This window comes from Girardinichthys multiradiatus, chromosome X (assembly GCF_021462225.1).
Source record: "Girardinichthys multiradiatus isolate DD_20200921_A chromosome X, DD_fGirMul_XY1, whole genome shotgun sequence".
NCBI classification, from domain to species: Eukaryota; Metazoa; Chordata; class Actinopteri; order Cyprinodontiformes; family Goodeidae; genus Girardinichthys; species Girardinichthys multiradiatus.
Genome location: NC_061817.1, coordinates 14643869 through 14668547, shown reverse-complemented (window position 1 = coordinate 14668547; position 24679 = coordinate 14643869). Strand labels below are relative to the sequence as shown.

Below are 24679 nucleotides of genomic sequence, written 5' to 3'. Positions count from 1 at the left end.
GTATATCCGTTTGCATACTTTACACAGTTTTACTAACTCACAGTCACTGATAGGCCTTTCAGCACTATTTCTGATGCGCGGTTCCCTGTGTCTGCTGAAACATGAAGAATTACGACAGATTCTTTGACAGCCTGCACAGCTTACAGGATTGCTAATCTCTTGCATACATTTATATGTTCGACACACTGGACAATAACCTTCACAATGGTGTGTATTGGCATTCTGATAGCTGGCGTAACAGTAATTACAAATATATCTGCACCCCATAAAACCTTTGAGATTTTTTATCCCATAGTAATGACCTTGAAATAACAGCAAAAACAGAGGGTTTGAACGATCGGGGAAACTGGTCTCAAATTTACACAGAGCAGTAGAGCCCGTGGTTCTGTGAAACACTACAATTTTTCTCTTCAGAATGGTTTCAAATTTACCAATATCACTAAAAGTAACTGCTGTTTGCTCGTCGAGGCCTGCCTGATGCTGCCATCTCCTCCCCAGTTCTACAGCACGGTGATCCGTGAGCTCAGGATCAGAGACGTGTGCGAGGCTGATTGCAAAACATAACTGATTACCGGTATTGTTTTAAGATACAAATGACGCATTTCTTACTAAACAGTTCACAGTCTAAACGTTCCTGCAGCTTTACGCTTAGAACTCCTGCTGGGGTCATTAACAACCTGAAGAACAAATTCCATGTTATTATCTACAGGTATATTTGCATTCGATTGTACTAAATCGTCGAGGAAGTTTTGAAAGCAGGCAGGATCATATTTCCATCATCGGTAACAGTAAATTGATGTGACGATTGAGATTTTCACCCACTAATTCCAGCTGCACAACGTCGTTACGTCTGGTTACGATCTCGCAGCGTCGGCTAATTCAAGTTATAATACGCATGATGTCTGTAGAATGCTGCTAAAATCTGGAACGTTACTTGGACAGGGCGGCGGTATGGTAAAAGGTCTCCTTATTTCATGGTTATTAAAATGTTCACGTTCAACCACAGCTGGAGGAATCTCGCTCTATTTGATTAGAACTAACTGCTACAGTCCGTATTGAAATTACCCCGTGATGATCTGCGGAGTGTGACCGTAGAGGGTTATGATGAGTGTCAGGTGGATCATTTTCCTCAATGCTGCTGCTGTGTGGAGCCGGTTCGCTGTTCAAATCGGAAAGAGCCTGATTGATTACGTTTAAAACGTCACCGTGCTGATGTTCAATTATTAAATTTTCACTGTATCCAGGGATGCATTAACGGGGATTTCGTTAAGTTCATTAACTAAATTTCTTATTTCATCCAGGGCAAGTCTGATGACTTGAATCAGAACTAACCGCTACTTCCCATATTGAAATGACCCCCGTGATGAGCTGCGGAGTGTGTCGTAGAGGGGTTATGATGAGTGTCAGGTGGATCATTTTGCTCAATGCTGTGTGGAGACGGTGTGCTATTTTCTTCTGCATTAACGGGAATTTCGTTAAGTTCATTAACTAAATTTCTTATTTCATCCAGGGCAAGTCTGATTCGGTTATCCATTTTCTATGAACATAAGAAACGAAAATAAAAAAAAACTAACCTACAGAAAAAAAAAAAAAAAAAAAAAAAAAAAAAAAACACAGTGATCAGTTCAGTTTAAAATCACCTTGATGTCACCAAAATGCTTCTTTAACAGAATCTGACATGCAGCCAGAAGCGTTAACGATGAGGCCTTATTACGAAGATCCCGTGAGGCTGTAGAGACTGTCTTCCTGCGCTGTCCAGGTCTCGATGAAATCTGCTCCACCATCAACGTTGCCTCTGGAAAGATAAAGAAAAAAAAAAAAATAAAAAGATAATAAATATATATATATATATATATATATATATATTGAAATAATCACATTAAAGCTGAAAAAAAAAAAAAAGGGGAATTAAAATTAATTCAGTATGTATGTATGAATTAAAACGTACCGTTCATTAAACCACTCACTAGCGTTGCTCGGGATTGTAGCGCAAAGAGTCGCTGTCTTTTGGCCGGGGTTAAATATTCTGTAAAAACAGAAGACAATAAAAAGTTATCTTACGCTGCGCAGCACAGCGTTCATAAATAAAACAAAAATAGTTTTTAAAATACACAAGTTTTTTTTTTAATCTTACTCCGATTCTTTGCGGTAAAACCTCCAGATTTCACTTCTTGTTGGACTGAAACTGTGCCGTTCTGCTGAAAGCTGTCTTGATCTTTGAAAAGCGACCTTCTGGTGGGCGGATTTAATGTGGCATCTTTGGATGTATCTGTAAACAGGTTTATATGACATTTTTATTGAACTATGCTTAAAATACATATATATATTGTTTTTATTTAATTTTTATTTCCTTACCTTGCTCCTGCTCGACAACTATGTCTTCCACAGAGCTCTCAGTCGAATCTGTAAACAGTTTTATCTGAGGTTTAAAACAAAAGTCTCTAATAACACATAAATAAAATACATTCACTCTCAAAGAAAAACAGTTAGTTCTTAGGACTTACTTTCTGGAGGTGCCGGTAACTTATCCGGTGTGTCTTCAGGGGAAATGATGATAATTGGCGGAGGAGTATTCAAAGAATCTGTCGTAATTTCTGTGTTAGAAGAAAGTTCAGATGTAGTTGGGAGTTTTTCTTGTTTGGAGATAATTCGCCTCCTTAATTTGGAGTGTCGATTCCAGCTGCTGAACCCTCCAACTTGATCATTCGGGTTTACCTCTCTCATCAAATCTATAAATTGAAACATTGTCAAGGGTTAACTATAATATATATATATATATATATATTTTATTGCATTTAACATTTACTTACCATAATCTGATTGTGTCAAGATGAAATCATCAAGGTCATCAGCGGTGGGTTCTATGACAAAGAAACAAATATATATATATATATATATATATATATATATATATAAACAATATATATAAACAAAAATTTGAGAACATTCACATGCATTTAATGATACTTACTTACTTACTTACGTTTTAAGATGTCATTGTGCTTTTGTGAATTATCAGAAGAAGAAGCCACAATTTCCGGGTTTCCTGAAATATTTACCGACATTTTTTCTTGTCAGTACTGGTATTTTTCAATGTAACAAGTGTTATGGTTCAATGACATTCAGCATTTGAAGACCCTGACACTGAGGTCAACCAATGAAACAGAGCCCCCAACATTTACACACAGTATTTATACCAGAACATGACAGTGTTATCTCAACTGCAAAGACTATGTTTTTAAGACCAAAACCCTTCTTGAGTTCAAAGGTGATATGTTATCTAAGAAACAGACGTAACTGCCCCTTCCTGACATCGCCCCTAACAGTTGGATATAGAATAACTGTAACCCTGTAACTCTAAGATGAAAAAGTAAATGTTTTAGAAAAGCTACAGGTAACTAAAATTATCATTCCTTTTTCCTAAAATGGAGTCTCTCATGATTCAAAAAACAAACACATCATTGCTAGTCAATTTGTAACTTGGAAACAGTATACTGATGTTCTTTTTTTTTCTGTTAATCTGATATTCGTCTTACCTATTTCAGCTGCCTATGTTTTTAAGACCAAAACCCTTCTTGAGTTCAAAGGTGATATGTTATCTAAGAAACAGACGTAACTGCCCCTTTCCTGACATCGCCCCTAACAGTTGTAACCCCCTGTAACTCTAAGATGAAAAAGTAAAAATGTTTTTTAGAAAAGCTACAGGTAACTTAAATTATCATTCCTTTTTCCTAAAATGGAGTCTCTCATGATTCAAAAACAAACACATCATTGCTAGTCAATTTGTAACTTGGAAACAGTATACTGAAGTTCTTTTTTTTTTCTGTTAATCTGATATTCGTCTTACCTATTTTCAGCTGCTTTTCCAGTATGTTGACGCAGAAGCTGAAGGTTTTTCTCGTTCCATCGATGTAGTGAAGCACAATTTTTTTTTATTTACTTTTTTAGGTCTTTTCTATTTTGAACGGATTTAGACTGGCTCATATATTCAACAAATAGGTCCTGCTGTAAAGCAAAAATTAACTTACAATTCTGTCAGGTTACACAGTTCATTTATTAGGATTTCATGTGATAGGTCAACATTAAGTTGATTATACCTTTAAAAATATAAAAGGATGCATGTCTTTTTTTTGTTGTTTTGTTTTTTAGATGTATTAACGCCTGAAAAAAACATACAGATTATTAATAACACCCTTAAACACACCCCTGTGTGTTTTAATTGGCTCATTTAAGGCCTTCCCCGTAACACCCTTAAACACACCCCTGTGTTTTAATTGACTCATTTAAGGTATCGCCCCTAATGACGACAACCAATCAACATCCACTGTTACGCCCCTTGGACACACCCCCCCCTGCCCACATGGCAACCACATGGCGCCCATATGCCCCCCACCGGAAGTCCCGCCCACCTGTCAAAATGTTTGATGGAAGGGTGCACTTAAATTCTCTTATTTATTAACATTATACACTGTTATTAAATTATTATAATGGCGTACTTCATATTTTCCTGATTCATTTAATTGCTTATTAAATAATTGTTTTTTCACCTAATGTAATAATCAGGCAAACACACTCAGTGCGACACTCAGTTCAGAATGTAGTCTCCAATCAATGACACATCTATGTTTGTAGATTATGTGAGGAAGACATAATACACACAAAAAAGCTAGCGAGCACAGGGAGATTTTTTTCCTGTCAAGATTTAAAAAAACAACAAAAAAAGACTATTCAAAAATGAATTACACCCCTTTCACAGTGCCTTGCTCACAATGTTAATTCAAAAGATAACATCAGCAGTTAAGAGTATTGATACTTTTGTTTGTATTGATGATCCTTTGCCACAAAACTCATCTGAGAGGGTTATGTCAAAAATTGTATATTTATTATCTGGATGAAACCATCATGATAACTTTTCTTTATTTTGTGGTTAGTTAGACCACAGCTTTTCACTGTGCCTCATTTCTTCCTAAATCCTTTGAGACATTCATTCGGCATCTTATTTGACCATGTTTAACTTTTATAAGAATCAACTTTGTATGTGGATTGCTGCAGGATGTGGTTTAAACTTCAAAGCAGAAGCAAACACACAATGTAAAACAACTTAGTTGTCAAAAACTTTAACCTGCAGAGGTGGGTTAAGGTAGAAACTGCAGAGTTGGTCAGTAAATAGTAAGGATTCTGAAGACTATTTTGTAGTCTGGTTTCAGTCACTAGTCAGGACCATGTTGGTCAAATGTGCCACAATCCAATAAAATAGATCAGTCACTAAATAATTCCTTATACATGTCATAATTAACTTTTAAAAAACATTTACAATAAATAAATACATGACAAATTAATCAAATTTGAATGAATACATATGAAAAAGAATGTACAATTATTTCTGTATTTATAAAAAAGATATTATTTCACTGTAGGTCATCAAACTAATTCTAATGTCTGATTGGTTAACCTAAACTACAAGCCCAATTAAATCCAGTCCTCTTGATGGGACCATTTACCTGCTGCCTTTCTTTGTTGTTTGATGGATAAGGCTGACAGAGTACATAAATTCAGGGTGTGGTAATTAAGCCAATAAATACTTATTCATTAAATGGCAAAATAATTATACATGTTTTATGTGAATACAAAACAGTTTTTGTGTGAGTAACTAACCCTAATGAAATTTTTCTGGTTGACCTTTTGTGGTCAATGCATTTTCTACATTTGTTGCTGTCAGTGTATTAGAAGCTTAAATTGAACTCCAATGTATGTATTCTTGTACATATTCTGAGGCTTTTAATGTCTGCAATCTGCTCCTTCAAAGACTTTCTGTTGCCCTCTTGTACCCAAACTCTTAAAATGGTCTCCATTTATCAAAATAAAGTCCCGTGACCTGAAAAAAAAAAAAATAAAACAACAAAAAACACAGTGCTTGGAAAGATTTTTATATAAAGTCATTGTAATGGTTGATCAAATAATTCTTATTTCTCACATACATATTCATACATCCACATAGTTACATATTGCAGTATTAGCACTCTAGAAACACTAGTAGCCTTGACTTTTGTTCAACAAAGATTTTTCTTTACACAACATGAGTCACAAATTAAAAGGGAGTACATCTGTACCAACTTCAACATATTAGAAACTCACACAATAGTGTTTGTCTTGTGCGTGTCGCAAGATAAAATATGGCACATTGTAATGAATTTATCATTGATGAAAGCATGAACATGGGCAGATATAGCCAAGACACACTTTTATTCCTTAAAGATGTTTTTTTTTACCTTAAGCTTCTAAAGTCAATGTTCCCTCACATCTGGGAGCAGCTGGGATAATTTTCTTTGTTTCATGGAATAACACATCAACACTCTTGCCTGACTAAAATCTTACTCTGACATTTACATGGTTGTGTTAAAGAATGCGATTATATATATAGGATATAACAGTATATAGGATATACTGTTACGGTCCATTTATCTCTGAGGTCAAAAATCTGGAAAGGATGTCACCCCGAATTTAAATATATATTCCAGCTGAGAGTTGGAAAACAAGTGGGAACTGAGAACCTACTCTTAACGGCTAACTGTTATAAGTAGTACAAGTTGTCATTACATTTTATGGATGAAAACACTGTAACATGTCCAGTGTGATTATCATGATTAGTGACTGATTTCATGACATACAAACCAAGAGAAGTGCAAATAAATATATCATTACTAGAGTTGTCACCATGTTTTGTACATGTGGGTTCCACTGCTAACCTCTTCCCATTGATTTTCTCAACATGAAAAATGTTAGTTCCGACTGAATGCGCCATATGGCTGGGTACCTATTTATTCTCAGTAATATGAAGAGTTCCAATTTTGACTGATTATCTTCTAGCTAAAAATATCTTTCTAGAATGATTGTTCAATCACAGGTAGGCAGCTGAAATTTGGCACAACATTTTCATCAAGCTTTGGGGTTCTTAAACTGAAAAGATATTAATAGAATTTCATGAGAAAATTAGCACTAGTAAGCAATTGGCTAACTAGCTTGTGTGGCTAACTAAGCTACAGTCGTGCTAGCATTTGCCATTTAATTCAAATGCCCAACACATTAGTGTGTGGTGCCTCTCATGTTTACTTTGTTGAACTTACTCTGTGTGTTTGGGGTGTTAGTCAATGGGAAAAATGTTGCTCTCTTTTGGGAGGATGCTTTAGTAAACCTGCTAGCATGACTTCACATTGAATTCCTGTCACTACATTACATTACACGTAAAGCAGTTAAACAGTGCAAATCTATGTTTTATCATATGATAGTTAATATGCCAAGAGTTACCAACTCCACAATCCAAGAACAATATGGTTAAGATATTTGGCTATTTGGTATAACTAAAGCCTTTCAGCACAGTATTTCCTTTTTGCATGTAAAATAGGCCTACATTAGGTCAATTAGAAATAAATTACCTGCAATGTAAAGTCAGCTAAATAGTGAACTCAATGTAATAAGGTATAACTATTACAAAATCACTGCAGGGGAAAGGAAAGATTGATCGGTTTTGGCAAACCTTTAAGATTTTAACAATTTTCTAAGACTCCAAATGAAATAATACCACATTCATTGTCGCTCTATCAATGTCTCTAAAATCACAGAAACCTAGAAAAACAAGGTATTTGTTTTCACTTTGACTTCTATGAGTTTACGGGATGTTCTTGTGGAAATTAGTATCACTAACCTTTGAACCCAACTTTTATCCATTACCCTGCAGCAACAGATGTATCACCCTCCGGAGCTTGGACTGCTGAATAGAAGAAAATATGCGAAAGAGATGTTCAACAGTCGAGTTGGAAATGCCTTTAAAAGAGATGCTACTGATCTGATTAAGCCATCAGAAACTTTCAGGAAGAGTGAAACATAAATAAGCTCTTTTGGCTTAATATCATTCTTTCTCTGCATATTTGACCTGTGAGGTCTGAAGTGGTAATAGGGCTACATATTTTCAGCATTCTAGTTGCTGCAGCTCAGTTGGATATAATCTATGTCCAAACTGCAACCAGAGTCTGATTATTTTCTGCATCATGATAACACCTTGCCTGGAATTTGCTAATTATTCATAGTCATTCATCATTGTAAAAATCCATTTCTTTTTCTTTTTAAATCCAGCTGCATATGTAATTCTGATATTGTTTAGTACTCAGAAATATCAAACAGCCTATTATTCTCCAGAAATCATCAAATCCATATAGATGTGTTGAATGCTCCAGTTAGGTGATTCCAACGTTGCCATACATTTAACAAAGGTAATCATACAATTTCATTGTGTAAGAAAATCACAAGCTTCAATTTTTTTTTTAAATCCATCATCAAAAGTCATTCTTTTCAGCTCTACATCTCTGATACAGAATGTATGAAAACACTTTTTTTCTTTATAGTCTCTTTTGTTCAGGAGTCAGAGACTCTCAATTGGCTCATGTTTCTTTTTTTTTTGTTTTATATGAAATAATAAGTCTTCAGAATGATATGGCACAAGATCTCTGACCTTTTTGAGAAGGCAGAGGTATTTAACAACTGAAGACAGTTTATTAGCTACAGTTGGACTTGATGACATTAAATTATCAAGATAAACCCTCTGGGTTGATCATGTCAAACATTTCCCTCATTTTGTGTGGCTTTGTTGATCTACTGCTATTACTTTACCTTGATAAATGGCATATGAAGGTTTCCTCAGAATTAGACCCCATTAGGCCCCATCCACACAAACCAGATATTTTGCAAAACAGATTTTTTCTGCTCAGTTAGCGCTTCCCCTTCACATGCAGGCTGCGTTTTTGGTGATTTTTTAAAATTTGTTTAAAAAACTTTAACTCAACTAAGTTTGTTGCATGTTCAAATTGACTCATTATTAGGAGATTATTAAAAATTATGATGTAGCACCCTGCTTGGCGCATGCCCATGATTGCTGTCTAGGCTAGAAACCTCAACCACAGTGAAACTTATTTTTGTCCACAATTTATCCTGACTTGCTTCCATTAAACTTGAAATGTAAGCTGAGGAAGTTATTTGACTAAAGAAAAATACTACAAATGTGACAGATGACATGAGTTAGAATTGCTTTGGAAGAATCTTTTGAATCTTAAACCCAGTATTACTTGCTGGAAAAATATTAGAGAGCAATCTTTTTTAGCCCCCAACATTCCCAGGACACACCACTCACAGACCATTTCAGGTTCGTAAATTATTTACCCTAATTCCCTAATGACTAAACATAACCTTGATCCCTAAAAAAAACATTTTTTCATTGGTAAGTTTTTGAGTAAAACTGTGTTTTATTCTAAGCGCACTTGAACACTGACAGGTGTTTCCTTTGTGCATGTGACAACCACAAATAATTTACATGAATGAACCAGAATAGGTTTCAGAATGTGGGGACTTGGTGAGAGTGGTGTTGGGTCATATAGCTCAAGTATTGCTTTTTGCTTTAGATGTCTACAGAAAATTCTGATGTCAAGAACATTGCTTTAAAGTTTATACTTCCACTTAAAGTGCACAACACACACACATTGCACTTCTCATTTTAAACTGTAGATGGTGCTGCAGATAAAATCTGCATTTATACAACAATTGATAAGAGAAGAAGGTTATATAGAGGATGTGCCTTCCAAAAACTAACTCTAAATTGTTTATCTCTAACTTGTTTTTTGACATTTTGCAATAAATATCCCCTTGGTATCTATATTTAACCATCTTCAGACTCTAATTTAAAGCTCTTCATGTTTAGGAAATAATATTTGCTCCTCACACGGAAAGCTAAAAAATGGGGATGTTCATGACCCACCAAACTGAAAGACCACTAAAAAAGTTGGCAAATTGATGCTCATGTAAGGGCATGCAATGGTGTTTCTGTTCTGAGAGGCCCTTCATGAAGACAGAAAGGCAGGCATGAACCAGATGTTAAGAGTATATAATATTGTAAAGCTATTCATTGTTATCAACCACTGGGGCAAAATGGACTCCTACAGATTGTGTAGATTTTTCCAAACCAGAGGAGTAAAATATCCATTTCAAAAATACTTGGAGAGGTGGAGATAGGGCCTGTGTATCCTACTGCTAACTTCAGCTAATGGAGGTAATTCAGAAATGTGAGCTCTGGCATGCCCCCAGTGCTATGTTAACACATAACAGAAGTTTAAAATGAAGGGCTAATGCCGGCTCTTTCATTAACTGATCAATTCTAAACTATGCCACAAATTTCCGTCATGAGAGAGGGCTTGTTCTGTGTCGTCTTGAGGCCGCATCATCGTGTCTTACTTTCAGTAGTTCAGCAAAACCTCCCCTCAGTCTTATTTGTATGTTGAGGTGTGGCGTGTCCAACACAAAGCAGCATGCTAGGGAACCTACAGAAGCACACATGCATGTCAAACAGCTTGGTCACTTGACCAAAGAGTGTCTAGTCTTTGAAATGGACTGGATTGGACGTGACTGGTTCAGACCAGGGCAGGTGAAGGGTAAGACTCTTTGTCCATGTTGCTGTTGAAAGCACTGAGCGGTGGAAATAGAGGTGGGAACTGGGGTCTGGCAGCCGAGGTCTCTAGAACCAAGCAGGGAAAACAGAGTCAAAGAACTGCCTTGGAAGAGGAATCGCATCTTTGCATGTTGTGTTCGCCTGTGCTCTCCTATATGATCAAATCTTCTTCAGATGTTTTCTGACATTGTCTGATCATGATGCCTAAAGATCCCACTCATGACACAGAAAAACAAGTAATCAAGAATGCTATATTTCCTTCCTTCCTTCCTTTCTTCCTTCCTTCCTTCCTTCCTACCTACCTACCTACCTACCTACCTACCTAATGTTTTCAGTACCAACATGTAGCATGGGTAAAAGTGTAGGGTAAAACAATTAAACATGTTCCCCATGTAAAATGTGCCCTGGAGAGTTCAATATTGCACTTTTCATGTTTCATAAATGTAAACATCTTAAGCGAGGGTTTGCTTAATGGTCAATGATCTGTGCAAGGACTAACATTTCAGTTACCCTTCTGAATAAATAGTTGGTTCCTGTAGTTTCATTGACAAAAATGTAAATGTTCCTTTAAGATACAGTACTTTAGATATTTTGTTGATGGAATATTTTATTACATTGAGATTGCACTGGGTAGAAATACAACTGTGTGGCTTCAACTCAGCCACATAATGGTTAGTTAAGGAACTTGGGCAAGTCTATAAGAATAAGACTGAAAGGACGATGTTGGTCGCGTGTTTGGATTTCACGTAGTGACTTCATGCAAATGCATGTAAATACACAATACTTTTCAAAAGTCAAGTCATTGATTCAAAATTCATACTTTGACTGGTGCTGTATATGTATGTTGGGGTGTGTGTCTGGCGTCTCTGATCCAGTTTGGAGGATTTTAGCCAATATTCCTTAGCTTGCCAAAACAAGTTACAGGTCAGACTATCGCATGTGTCTGTGCCCGAGGCTAAAGACTAATGTCAAGAAAATCTCAGATGTACTCCCTGTCGATGTCCCAAAAAGGATCTCTGCTTTCTAGATAAGATATTTCATACGGTACATTGTAAAGGTATTCTAATACTTTAGGTTTTTTACCATTTTGTCATGTTATACTGTAACTTAAACTGCACAATACATCAATATATCAAAATGTATCAACGTGTGCAATATCTCAATTGCAAAGCTGCTTGGATGCAATACTTTGAGAAATATTACATTTCAAGTGACATGTATGCAAATTCTGAATGGCAAAAATATTGTTGTCCTATTAGATAAACTTTAACTCCCCTATTGTCCCATATTTGATGAATAGTTTTATTGGCCTTAATGCTTAAGCTCACAGGGAGTGGTGAAAACATTGTGATGAAGGGAAAGAAATTAGATTTTGAAATTCTGAAAATATTATAATCAGTATTTTCAGTGAGTTTTCAGTAATGCCATCTCAATTACTCATTTCCTGATGTTGTGCATCCCTAGATACAACTGCATCTTCTTGTTACAAGCCATGTATGGAACATGCCAAAAATATGGAGGAAAATGCTTTGGTCAGGTTATAGCAAAATTAAACCAACATGCAAAATGCTGTTTGGCAAAAAAAAATGTATTGGTCTATTGGCCTTCCTGACTTAAACCTTTCTACTCTTCCATCTTTCCATACCCCCTTCCAGATCTGTCTTATCGATCAAGGCCTATGAGAAGTTTCGTCTTCTCCTCCTCTTTCTTGCTTTCATTTTTCAGGTCTGCAAACACCTGGGTGAAGAAGTGCGGGTCAGTGTTGATCTGAAGCATCTTGCCACTCATCCGGTTGATGATCTCCAGGCAGCGATCCCAGAAGGCTTCCTTCTCTGCTTCTACCAGGAAGGGCTTTAGGGGATAGGAGATCTCATTGCCCATGTAGGAGTAGGAAAGATAGAGGCAGGTGAGCAGCGAGGCCTGAAGCTCACGCTCCGAGGCCACCTCGGAAGAGACCACATCCCGGCACAGCATGTAGAGGAAGACCACGTTGGCTGGAGTGATGAAGCCCTGATCCTGCCAGCCCTGCAGGAGCAGGGAGCGGTCCACGCTGCGCAGCCACAGCACTGGATCTGTCGGGGACAAGTGCTTCAGTCTGTAACAGCGACGGCAGAGGAACTCCCCAAGGCTACGCATCAGTTCACTGGTGGAAGCCTGGGTTTAGAAAAGAGAATATAGGTCATTAAAAAGAAACAGAACGTGCATGGTGGAGGATCTGTCGAATTGATACAGAAAGATTAAAAACTAAATATTTGGGTTACCTGGACGATGATACGTTTTGGTGTACCAGCAGCAGTGGAAGGCTGGATTTCAGGTCCTGTGAGGGAATTCTTTTTGGCGATTACGGCAGCTACGTTTGCAACGGTCTTGGAGGTGGGCATGTGGGAGGAGGTAGTGGTAGTGGTAGCTGAGGGGTCCTGACCGGATGAGCATGACGTGAGGTTAGCACAGGACTGAGACTTCTTTAACTTTAAGCTGTTGGAGGCTGAGTTGGTTGTGGTGGCTGCATGGCCTTCTGGAGAGCTCCCTTTCCCGCTATCCCCAACTTCTGATTGAAGCTTCTTGGAACCCTTCCTCTTTGCTGATACAGCAACGATCCGTTTCCATGGCAAAGCGCCAATGATGGAGGGGCGTTTGAGGGACTTAGCTGTTGCAGCCTCCTTGGCGTTCTTGCTGTTTTGGACAGCTGTATAGTGGCCCACTGTGGCTGGGCCATCCTCAAAGAGAGCAGCTTTACGGTAGCTCGGAGAGAGCGATAGTACTGTTCCCATGATGTCTGATCAGGCTCTGCAGACAGACTGGGTAAAATGGGTAGAGGCTCTTTGACTGGTTAAGACAAAGAGCTCTAAGGGGGACAGAGTGTCTTACTTGTGGAGCAAATACAACCTGTGAGCAGAAAACAGGATGGAAAAGTTACTAAAGATGACATTTTATACCAAATAAATGTCTTTCATTGGTACATCAACAATGGTAGATAGTTAATCAATAATAGGTGATTGAACTGAAAGGATCTCAGCAACTGTTACATCAAGTAGCTTATTTTTGCTGTGCAAAGCTATAAGTAGGTTAAACTAATCCTGTAGGTTCTTCTCATTGTAGCAGAAAGAGAAAGAAAGAAGATGAGAAAGGCAGTGAGGAAGAAATGGAGAGGGAAAAAGAGGAAAGGATGGCAATGTCAGCCTGAGCAATGTTGGGAATTGATGATCTTAACAATATCAAAGTAAACTAAGATGGCATTTATTAAATGTTCATAAAACATGAGACAAATATGCATAAAAGACATTTATTAAGTGATCATGTAGGCCAACAAAGATTATGGCTCAGAATTTCATGCTACGCCACTGTGTATGCTAGTGTTAAATGTGTTGGAATAATATACAATTCATAATCGATTTGTGTGGTATTATAATTCCACCCTGAAAGATTGGTTAAAATGCATGATTAGAGGCCCAAAAATATAACCATGATTAATGTCTGTAAACCTCTTTCAGTTAATGACTGACTTTGTTAGTTAATGACTTGATTTGTAATAATCAGATTGATTTATTTTGTCTCACAGAAACCTGGCTGCAGCAAGATGATTGTGTTAGTACAAATGAGGAAACTCCTTGTGGTTAGAGCAGGGAGCAGGTGGAGAAAAAGCAAGAGAGATGGAAGTTTGCCCTGGAAAGGACACGAATGACAGTTAGCCGGAGCGAGAAAGAATACATGTGTGTGAATGAGAGGGATCAAGTGGAGCCGTGAGGTTAAAGGGAACAGAGAGAAAGAAGATGGAGGATTTTAGCAACTTAGAGTCAACAGTCCAGAGCAAGGGTGAGTGTGGAAAAGAGATGAAGAAATGTGTCCAAGCAGGTTGGGCCGAATGGAGAATAGTGTCAAGTATGTTGTGTGATAAAAAAGTATCAGCGGAAATGAAAGGAAAGGTGTTCAAAAAGGTGGTGAGACAAGTGATGCTGTACGAGAGGAAGATGTTGGGACATGTAAAGAGAAGGGATAGTGAGTACATCGGTAGAAGGATGCTGAGGCTGGAGCTGCCAGATAGGAGGTCTAAAGGAGGACCACAGAGAAGATTTATGGATGAAGCACAAGAAGACATGAAGGTAGTTGGTGTGAGAGAAGAAGATGAGGAAGATAGAGTTAAATGGAGACAGATGACTCACTGTGGCGACCCTTGAAAGGGGAAAGCTGACATAAGTAAAAATTAGTTAACTCCTTGTAATTATTTTTATTTTCACATTCCTTGAAACAGTGGAAAAGTAGGATTAGAAACCATCTTTCAGTCAGACTTACTGATTAATCTCAGGCCAATTAATAGCTACAGTTCTTTGAATATCTAACCCTTAGTTTTCCTACTTTAAATTGCAAACCACTAAAAACACTTCTGTTTCTTGTTTTAACATGAAGTCCACAATTGCAGTTAAAAGCCTTTAGCTGATCCAAAATGCGGCAGCAAGAGTTCTGATGAAAATGAACACGAGATATCACATTTCTCCCATTTTAGCTTCCCTTAACTGGCTTCCTGTTAAATTCAGAATAAATTATAAAATTCCCAACTTTTGCATTATTTACCATTATTTCAGCTTTGAACTTTATGTTCTCTCTATGTTTTTTTTCTTCAGAGAAGCTTCATCTCGCCTGGCTTTCTGTTTAGCGGTGACACCTTCCTGGAGGGTGGCATCGGATGAGCTACTGCTGCTAGCAAGTTTATGTTCTCCTTCTATAGATGATACACTTGGTCCTGTCTTTTAGTGTTTAGCCCCGTCTTTCCTTGACAGCTATTGGCTGAGCTTCTACTGCAACTAACTGTATGTGCTCTTTTTTATCCTATAGATATGAAAACTGGCTCAGAGCTTATCTGCTTAAGCTATCTTTTTCTCCTACATTTGTTGTTAACTAGGGTTAATTGGAATGGATCTACTTGATTTGGAATCTGTATAATTTGATTGAATTGACTTTTTTGTAAAGTGGTTTGAGAAGGCATGTTTTGTGATTTGGCACTATATAAACAAACTAAATTGAATTGAATGTAGTAACATGCTTTTCTTGTGACACAGTGTCTTCTGGTGTTACTAAAAGACTGGTACACAATAGTGACTATAATCTCAACAGTTAAGGATAAACCCTCACACTTGAGTCTTTAGACATTTCCTGGAAGATGTCTGGGAACCTTTTCGGATGACTTATTGTCTTGAAAAATAAAAGATGACGTTCTGGCATAAAACCAAGTCAAAAAACACAGAAACAGGGACTACTATAATAGGCAAAATGCCTTGCAAAAGCATTCATGTCCCTTGAATGTTTTGACATTTGCCACATCACAAACAAGGACATTAATTTATTTTATTGGGACTTTATGTAGGTCTATCACGAGTCAACACACTGTACAACCAACTTTTGCTGCAGTTACAGCTGTAAATCCTTTGGTGTTTATCTCTATATGCTTTGCATGTCTAAATAATGTTTGCCCATTCTTCTTCACAAGATGGCTCAGGCTCAGTCTGATTGGATGAAAAACATCTGTAAACAGCAACATAAAAGTCTTTCCACAGATTTTCAATTTGATTTAGCTCTAGATTTTAACTGGGCCAATGTAACATCTGAATATGGTTTGATCGAAACCAGTCTGTTGTATCTATGGTTGTATGATATGGCCATTTTTCTCCTGAACCATCACAAAGCGTCTAATTGTTATAAAAGAAAATTGAAACAAGGTTTTAAAATTTTCACAAGTGAAAGAAAATGGGGCATGCATTTGTATTCAGCTTCCTTTACTCTGAAACCCCTACATAAAATCCAGTGCAATTAGTTACCTTACAAAAAAAACCTTAAACCTTAGGAAGTACTGTACAGGTCCTTCTCAAAATATTAGCATATTGTGATAAAGTTTATTATTTTCCATAATGTCATGATGAAAATTTAACATTCATATATTTTAGATTCATTGCACACTAACTGAAATATTTCAGGTCTTTTATTGTCTTAATACGGATGATTTTGGCATACAGCTCATGAAAACCCAAAATTCCTATCTCACAAAAATAGCATATCATTAAAAGGGTCTCTAAACGAGCTATGAACCTAATCATCTGAATCAACGAGTTAACTCTAAACACCTGAAAAAGATTCCTGAGGCCTTTAAAACTCCCAGCCTGGTTCATCACTCAAAACCCCAATCATGGGTAAGACTGCCGACCTGACTGCTGTCCAGAAGGCCACTATTGACACCCTCAAGCAAGAGGGTAAGACACAGAAAGAAATTTCTGAACGAATAGGCTGTTCCCAGAGTGCTGTATCAAGGCACCTCAGTGGGAAGTCTGTGGGAAGGAAAAAGTGTGGCAGAAAACACTGCACAATGAGAAGAGGTGACCGGACCCTGAGGAAGATCGTGGAGAAGGGCCGATTCCAGACCTTGGGGGACCTGCGGAAGCAGTGGACTGAGTCTGGAGTAGAAACATCCAGAGCCACCGTGCACAGGCGTGTGCAGGAAATGGGCTACAGGTGCTGCATTCCCCAGGTCAAGCCACTTTTGAACCAGAAACAGCGGCAGAAGCGCCTGACCTGGGCTACAGAGAAGCAGCACTGGACTGTTGCGGTCCAAAGTACTTTTTTCGGATGAAAGCAAATTCTGCATGTCATTCGGAAATCAAGGTGCCAGAGTCTGGAGGAAGACTGGGGAGAAGGAAATGCCAAAATGCCAGAAGTCAAGTGTCAAGTACCCACAGTCAGTGATGGTCTGGGGTGTCGTGTCAGCTGCTGGTGTTGGTCCACTGTGAGATAGGAATTTTGGGTTTTCATGAGCTGTATGCCAAAATCATCCGTATTAAGACAATAAAAGACCTGCAATATTTCAGTTAGTGTGCAATGAATCTAAAATATATGAAGGTTAAATTTTTATCATGACATTATGGAAAATAATGAACTTTATCACAATATGCTAATATTTTGAGAAGGACCTGTAGTTTGCCACAGAACATGTAGGACACACAGCACAAGTTTTTTGCCTATGTACAAGACATTACTTGTGGAAAAGCAAACGCTGTGCAGCACTCTGAACATGCCATCCACCATTTGAAACATGGTGGTGGCAGCATCATAGTGTGTTTATAATTTTTTCAGCAGGGCAGGAAAGCTGGTCAGAGCTAATGGGAAGATGGGTAGGACTATAGATAGGGTAATATTGAAAGGAAACCTATTAGAAGACTTGAGACTGGGGAGCTTTACCTTTCAGCAAGAAAACCACCCTAAACATACAATACTTGCTACGGTAACTGCAATGTCAAAAGGTTGTTCAACAAACCATTCACTGAATACAAATGCATGCCACAGTTTAAGATTTTCATTTATTTATAAAATGTTTGATAACCCTGCGATGGAATGGCAACCTGTCCAGGGTGTACCCCGCCTCCCGCTCATAGACTGCTGGAGATAGGCACCAGCTTCTCTGCAACCCACCATGGAAGCAGCGGTAGAAAATGACTGACTGACTGTTTGACTGACTGTTTGATAACCATCTACAATTTTTTGATAACCATCTACAATTTTTTTTTTCTTTTGTGTAAAAATGGTCTTTCACATAAATTTGCAATAAAATACATCAAGGTTTGCAGTTGTAATGTGACCAAATGTGGAAAAATTCAAGGGGTGTGAACACCTTCGCGAGGCATCCAATGAACAGTGTTATTAACTGCAAATATGAATTAAGAAGGGTTGAATAGCTGTAGGCTTTATCATGTATAAGTGCTGAAAGTTATAAAATAGGAAAGGTGTTACAAGGGTGTTTAATCAGATTTTTGCAGTACCGTGTTTCAATAATGTAATGTACATTAGCACATTACTGTAAATGAAAATGTTGTGCAATGCAGGCCTAGATGTTAGAGTGATAAATAATGAAAATACACATTTCATTGCACAGGTCATGTCAACAAGCCACTGTGGTTGGAGGCGTGTTGCCCTTTTTGTTGCCATGACACAGGCAGCTGGCATCATTGGCATTATATAAGAATCAAGAAAAGGCCACATGCAGAGGCAGTAAAAAAGAAATGTGCGCAGGCATCCATCTTAGCTTCAAAATGGAAGCCTTGAATCTACCCCCACCACCAGACATCAGCCCCCGCGCGTTGCGCCTGCTCCAACCCATGGTGTACAAACATATTAAAAAAAACAATAAGCTGATTTGTGTTCTGTTTTTTTATGCAATTAATCAGAATGATTACGCCAGCTCATACTGAACCACTAAGTGCCTGTTCTTTAGCCCTCTTTTTGGACTGTCTTGCAGGAGAATAAAACATACATCTCTGTGTTTTCCTACCGTCTAATTAATCCACTATTCTTCTGGGATCCATGTATCCATGTATCGACTTTCCTTCTTGAAGGATCGCTGATTCAGAATTTAAAAAAAACTACCCACTATCGGCATCCACTGTGGCACCAGAAGCGGTTAAAGCGGCTTCCGTTCCCGCTGATAACCTATATAAACAGAGCCTGACGCGCTTTCTGCCCCCGTTTCATTCACTGAGGGTCCCTCCTTCGTCGATGGAAATACGGACCCAAAATAGATGCGAAAAAGCGCCCCGGAGCGAGAGAGAAAATGTCTTCCATTAAGAAGTGATAATCTGGTCGGTTGAGGCTGTTGCCTAAGAGCTGTTTGACCGTTATCAAACATAAACGAGACAACAGGTTTGGATTTGAAAACTTAAATCACAACAAAAGCTGAAACGGTTGAGGGGGTTCGACGAAATCCAAAAATAGAGGGCAGATATTATCTCAGTGCACCTGCCAGAGGAAGAGAGAGATAGAGAGGTGGAAGCAAAGACAGACAGTCGTTGCTTGGTTGCGGGCATCTGCAGTTATTCGGGTTGGATGTGGGACGGGAAGCGGCGGTCTCTGATTGGCTGCTTCCTGGATACTGCTGATGCTGCTGCACAGTCGCGTCGTTGCAGTCATTGGCCCGCCGCTGGATTGCAAGCCTATAGAGAGCTTCCCTGTCCGAGGTGCTGAAGCTGCTAAGGCGGGGAAGCCAGATGCTGAGAAGGAGCTCAGTGGAATTTTAAAAATAAGCCTCACTAAACACATTGTGGCTCTTAAATCCACCAGAAGATGTCAAGACAGCCTCATACCAGAATGCTGATGGCTGATTGCAGTCACACGCTTTGCAAATGTTTTTTGGTTGAGCTATTAATCCTCTTCCTCAACTGCCTTAATTTCTGATGACAGAGATATTGGAAAGTTCTGAAATGCCAACTCAGATCGTACAGTATGTACTGGAAAACAATGGGACGTTATCATAAGTGGGATTCAAACCTAAGCCTCTAAAGGAGACTGTGACCTGAACACCTGGATAAAGAGAATCGAGTCATTCATTTTCAAAGAAAGTGTGCTAATCCGGGTTTGTTGAGGTACTATAGCATTTGTGTAAGCATATAAGCTCAAGTACAGGTAAACTTTTTATTACAACTACCAACATCCCTGAAATGTCTACGAAGGATTTTATTGGCAGAGCTGGCAGGTCTCTTGTGCTGCTTTTAAAGAGTTTCCAATTGTATTTCATAATGATCTGTAGTATGCCTGTATTAAAATATTTCACTTCCACAATCCGCTTAAATACAGTAATTTCTGTCAGAAGGATTCGAAACCTCTCTTCAAGGGCAGACAGCAACCTGAATGTAGCACCTTAGACCGCTCAGCCATCCTGACATATCGCTGTTGCTTTTAAGGTGTCTTTGCATACAGTATGCATGAATGTGTGACAAACACTAATTAAACTTATTTGCAGTTTAGGACAGTTTCATTGTGCTTGAAAGTACTGGGAGGATTTCTTGCCTTGCCTGTGTAAGCTCAAACACCAGAACCACTGCAATCAGCACTCAATTAAGGTTTTTCAAAGATATCATTGAAACTGGTTTCTTTGCGTGCTTTTATCTTGTGTTTTTTTAACCTTTTTCCCCTTCCTCTCTTCAAAACAAACACTATACATTCTTTTATTCAGATTCTTCAGTTTTGTTAGTGTAGGAATCCCTTGACAGATCCAGCCTGAGTCAGAAGCAAAATAAGCTGCTGCTTGGAAATCCTCTGCCTAGGACGGATTAGCATCCTATTGCCATTCATCATTGACTAAGCTAGTATTTTCTCTTTTCTAGGAAAAAAAGGTTTCAATGCATGATTGTAAGTACAAGTTTTTCAAATTTTTCATCTCTTGGCCAACATCTGGCAAACAACTCAGTCTATCCTCCTCAGATGCAAAGGTTTTTCAGAAACAACCTCTGAAACAGTAAGGTTGAAACCTGCCATGAATGAAAAACTGCTGGAATAGAGGGTCACTGTCCACCAAGAAGTACGTTTTACGTTTACGTTTTTGAGAGGGAAACACCAAAGAAAGAAGTCAGTCCTCTAATATTAGCTCCTTCAGGTCTGACTGTAATTTGCAGCTGCCCACGTAAACAAGCCAAATGCCTTCTAGTTGGATGGCATTAAATTGACCTCTGATTATAAAGTAAAAAACCTTGGTGTTATTTTTGACCAGGACATGTCATTTAAATCCCATATTAAACAGGTTTCTAGGATTTCCTTCTTTCATCTCCAGAACATTGACAAAATTAGAAATATCCTATCCAGGAGTGACGCTGAAAAACTAGTCCATGCATTTGTTACTTCAAGGCTGGACCATTGTAATTCTTCACTATCAGGATGTCCACAAAATACAGTTAAAAGCCTTCAGCTGATTCAAAATGCTGCAGCAAGAGTTCCGATGAAAATTAAAAAGAGAGATCATATTTCTCCTATTTTAGCTTCCCTTCATTGTCTCCCTGTTAAATCCAGAATAGAATTTAAAATCCTCCTCCTCACATATAAAGCCCTTAATGATCTAGCTCCATCATACATCAGAGATATGATTGTTCCATATGTTCCTAACAGAGCACTTCGTTCTCAGACTGCAGGTTTACTGGTGGTTCCTAGAGTCTCTAGAAGTAGAATGGGAGGCAGATCATTTAGTTATCAGGCTCCTCTCCTGTGGAACCAGCTCCCAGTTTTGCTCCGTGAGGCAGACACCCTGTCTACTTTTAAGGCTAGGCTTAAAACTTTCCTTTTTGATAAAGCTTATAGTTTGAGTGGCTTAGGTTATCAGGGAGGGAGCCTTCCTCCCTCCCTGTTAGTTGGAGTAAGGGGGAGTCAGGTTTAGCCTAAACCAGCTCCGGTTATGGTTGAGGTGCAAACACACCCTCCATTTCTGCTACTTGTATGACCCCTTCTCTTTTCCAATGGTTATAATCAGTCTGACAGAGGGAGGTATCCCAATCCTTGTGGTTTTTAGTATAACAATGACCATCAGTGGGACCCTTTGTGGGGTGCCTTGAGACAACATTGTTGTCAATAAGCGCCGTTTAACTAAATAATCTGAACTGAAACTATCTGTGTAGTTATGCTGCTATAGGCTTAGGCTGCTGGAGGACATAATGACCACTTTCACCCTCTTTGCTACATTCTCACACTACTCTCCAATTTTGTATTATTTGCTGTTATTTCAGCTTTTAACCTTGTTCTCTCTATTCTCTTCCTAGAAGCTACACCTGGCCTGGCTCTGTGTCTACCTGTGACACCTTTCTGGAGAGGGGCATCGTCCAAGCTTCTGCTGGCTACAACTTAATGCTCACCCTCTACCAATGATCCACATAGCCCTGTCTTTTAGTGTTTAACACTTTCTCTCTCCTAGACATGGCGATTGACTGAGCTTTTACTGTAACAAACTCTATGTGCTCTCTTTCAAACTCTAACCTTGAAAACTGGCTCAGAGTTTATCTGTTCTTTCTTTCTAGGTGAAACGACTAAAGGAGCTACATCCATTAACATTTACTTTTCCTTCCCATAGAAAGTACTCCTGGATCAGTGCTTCTGTGTTCTTTTTGTGTCTCTGCTCTGTTCTCTCAAACCCCCAGTCGGTCATGGCAGATTGCCACTCACACTGAGCCTGGTTCTGCTGGAGGTTTTTTCCTGTTAAAAGGGAGTTTTTCCTCTCCACTGTCGCTACATGCATGCTCAGTATGAGGGATTGCTGCAAAGTCAATGCCAGTGACTGTCCACTGTCTCTACATGCTCATCCAGGAGGAGGGAATGCTGCAAGTCACTGACTGGATGCAATCTGCTGGGTTTCCTTAGATAGAAAAACTTTTTATCCAATTTGAATAAATAACTGAATCTGACTGCACTCTTCAATGGTAATGATTAATTGGAATGTATGAACCTGACTGTTGTGAAGTGCCTTGAGACAACATGTGTTGTGAATGGCGCTATATAAATAAACTTAATTGAATTGAATTGAATAAGCTTTTTTGACAGGCAAAGATTGAGTTATTTGGCCACAATGACAAGATGTGTTTGAAGGAGTCAAACAGACATTTCATTCATACAGTAAGAACATTGTACAAGATGGCAAGCATTGTGGCCTACCATAGCATACTGTGGGTCTTTAATGCTGTCAGTGGTATAGGTGCATTGCACAAAGTTGACAGAGTTGTGCAACAACACAAATTTAATTTTAGCCAAACAATTTTCAGTCTGTCAGGTATTGTCCTATTAACACCAGCCCAAAGCGGCGTGGTCTTATAGAACAATAGATGAAGAGGTCATTTGAGCTAGGGCATTGTGGAACAGCAGGTCCTGTACTCATGTATAGAATAAACACACAACTAATCTCCAAAATATAAGAATTTATTTCCAAAAAAACCCCCCCCAAAAAAAACAACATCTCCAAGTTAAAATATTTCAATTAACAAACTCTTTAATTAGGCTAGTAAGACTTCAACCACTAAGCAGAAATAATTAGGATAAAGAAAACTAATAAACTTAAAAAAGGTGAAAATAATAAAACTATAACCAGTAAAATAATGCAATGATATTACAGTTGAGTGTGGATGTAATAGTAAATTTTATTTGTATTTGCACTTTATATTCAAGGAAATCTCAACACACTACATGATAAAACAAACGCTGAAATGTTTAAACAGGATTTTTGTTGTTAATTGTCTCCAAAGACAGTAGTTTCCAGAGGCTGAGGAGTTGAAGCAAACCCGGAGACATAAATGAGGTTGATTCAGGACTTCCAGAAGCCTGAAACTTAGAGCAATCAGCTGTTCACCGATCAAGTTCACTTCTGTTGTCTTTATAAAAAGGCTTTAGATGAAATCAGATTCTTAATTTTGAGGCACGGTTCTTTCTGGGCTCACCGGTTGATCCTCTTTTTAATGCAGTAAATAAGTTGGGCTGTGTCTCTGTTCCTTTTCCATCTAAGCTTCTTTTCTCCATCCGATCTTGTTCGCTGGTCTCACTCCTACAGCTGCAAGCAAATAAGGCCAAAGCATCAGAAACAAATTAGCGATCCAACCTTCAACTACAGAAACCCCTTACCCTATAATGTGTCCGGCTTCCTGGGCGACTGTAGAAACTACATTGCTGACGGAGTGTCCTAATGTCTCATACCAGCTACAAGCATGCTGATACGCTCCTTCCCCACAATTCTTCCAGGTTTCTTTAGGTGGCTTACATGTGAGGTTGGAGTAGAAAAGATTATATCCTACCCAGTCCAAACCCTTATCTATGCTGCCAGAGCATAAATGCTGTCAGAAAGCATACAATTCGGCCAGAGCAATTACTGAATCAGGAATGAAAGGCACAATAACATCCATGATGCTTTTCCTATGCCTGAGATAGTGTCCCAGTACGGTCTCGGCACAGGTCGAGAGATCTTCTCCACACTCCTCCAATTTTCTTCCACACAACTTCATGTGCATAGGTGTTGTATTCGTTATCATAGTGGGATTGGCATAATTCAGTCCAGCCTGTGAGCTCTTGACAGGGTCTGCGGGCAAGGCCTATGGTGCACTGAGTATAGTCAGTGTTACACTCCATTCGCCAGGGTCTTGGGTGAACAAATCTTTCTGGCCAATAAAAGGGTTGAGGCCAAATGTCTCGCTCTTTGGAGTAAATTGTTGCTAGATATTTGTATTTAACCCAGTAGTTATCAGTCTGAGGCAAACAGGGAATAACCCACTCTTTAACTTCATACTCCTGCAATCCCCACCAGGTTCGGGACCAATCTCTGCTGTGTCCTTCAGCCCAGGCCAGCAGGAGCATCTTTGCTTTTTTGATTTTATTTAGGACGGAGCAGTCATATCGCCATGTTGACATGACTGAAATGTC

At 38.7% G+C, this 24679-nt stretch overlaps 1 protein-coding gene across 6 annotated transcripts; it reads right to left on the bottom strand.

The window, feature by feature from the left end:
- Positions 1 to 7247: 7247 nt before the first annotated feature.
- On the bottom strand, positions 7248 to 19355 carry LOC124863378 (cyclin-dependent kinase 5 activator 1-like). Of its 6 annotated transcripts, none has more exons than XM_047357731.1 (6): positions 18798 to 19355; positions 12751 to 13375; positions 12227 to 12643; positions 10458 to 10555; positions 10276 to 10361; positions 7248 to 7768 (listed from the first exon to the last, which is right to left on the bottom strand). In XM_047357731.1, exons 2-5 carry the CDS (start codon positions 13258 to 13260, stop codon positions 10286 to 10288), a joined length of 1101 nt encoding a protein of 366 aa, XP_047213687.1. In that variant the 5' UTR covers positions 13261 to 13375; positions 18798 to 19355; the 3' UTR covers positions 7248 to 7768; positions 10276 to 10285. The 6 variants fall into 6 exon arrangements, with proteins under 6 accessions (XP_047213687.1, XP_047213690.1, XP_047213686.1 ...); XM_047357734.1 differs by having other exon boundaries at positions 10276 to 10352; XM_047357730.1 differs by having other exon boundaries at positions 7248 to 10361.
- Between the last annotated feature and the right edge of the window lie 5324 nt (positions 19356 to 24679).

Coding starts and splice junctions, on each gene's coding strand:
- LOC124863378 (XM_047357730.1), bottom strand. CDS start 13,260: ATGGGAACAGTACTATCGCTCTCTCCGAGCTACCGTAAAGCTGCTCTC. Junction 12,644..12,750: donor CAAAACGTATCATCGTCCAG/GTAACCCAAATA, acceptor TTCTAAACCCAG/GCTTCCACCAGTGAACTGAT. Junction 10,362..10,457: donor CTTACCCTTCACCTGCCCTG/GTCTGAACCAGT, acceptor GTGCTTCTGTAG/GTTCCCTAGCATGCTGCTTT.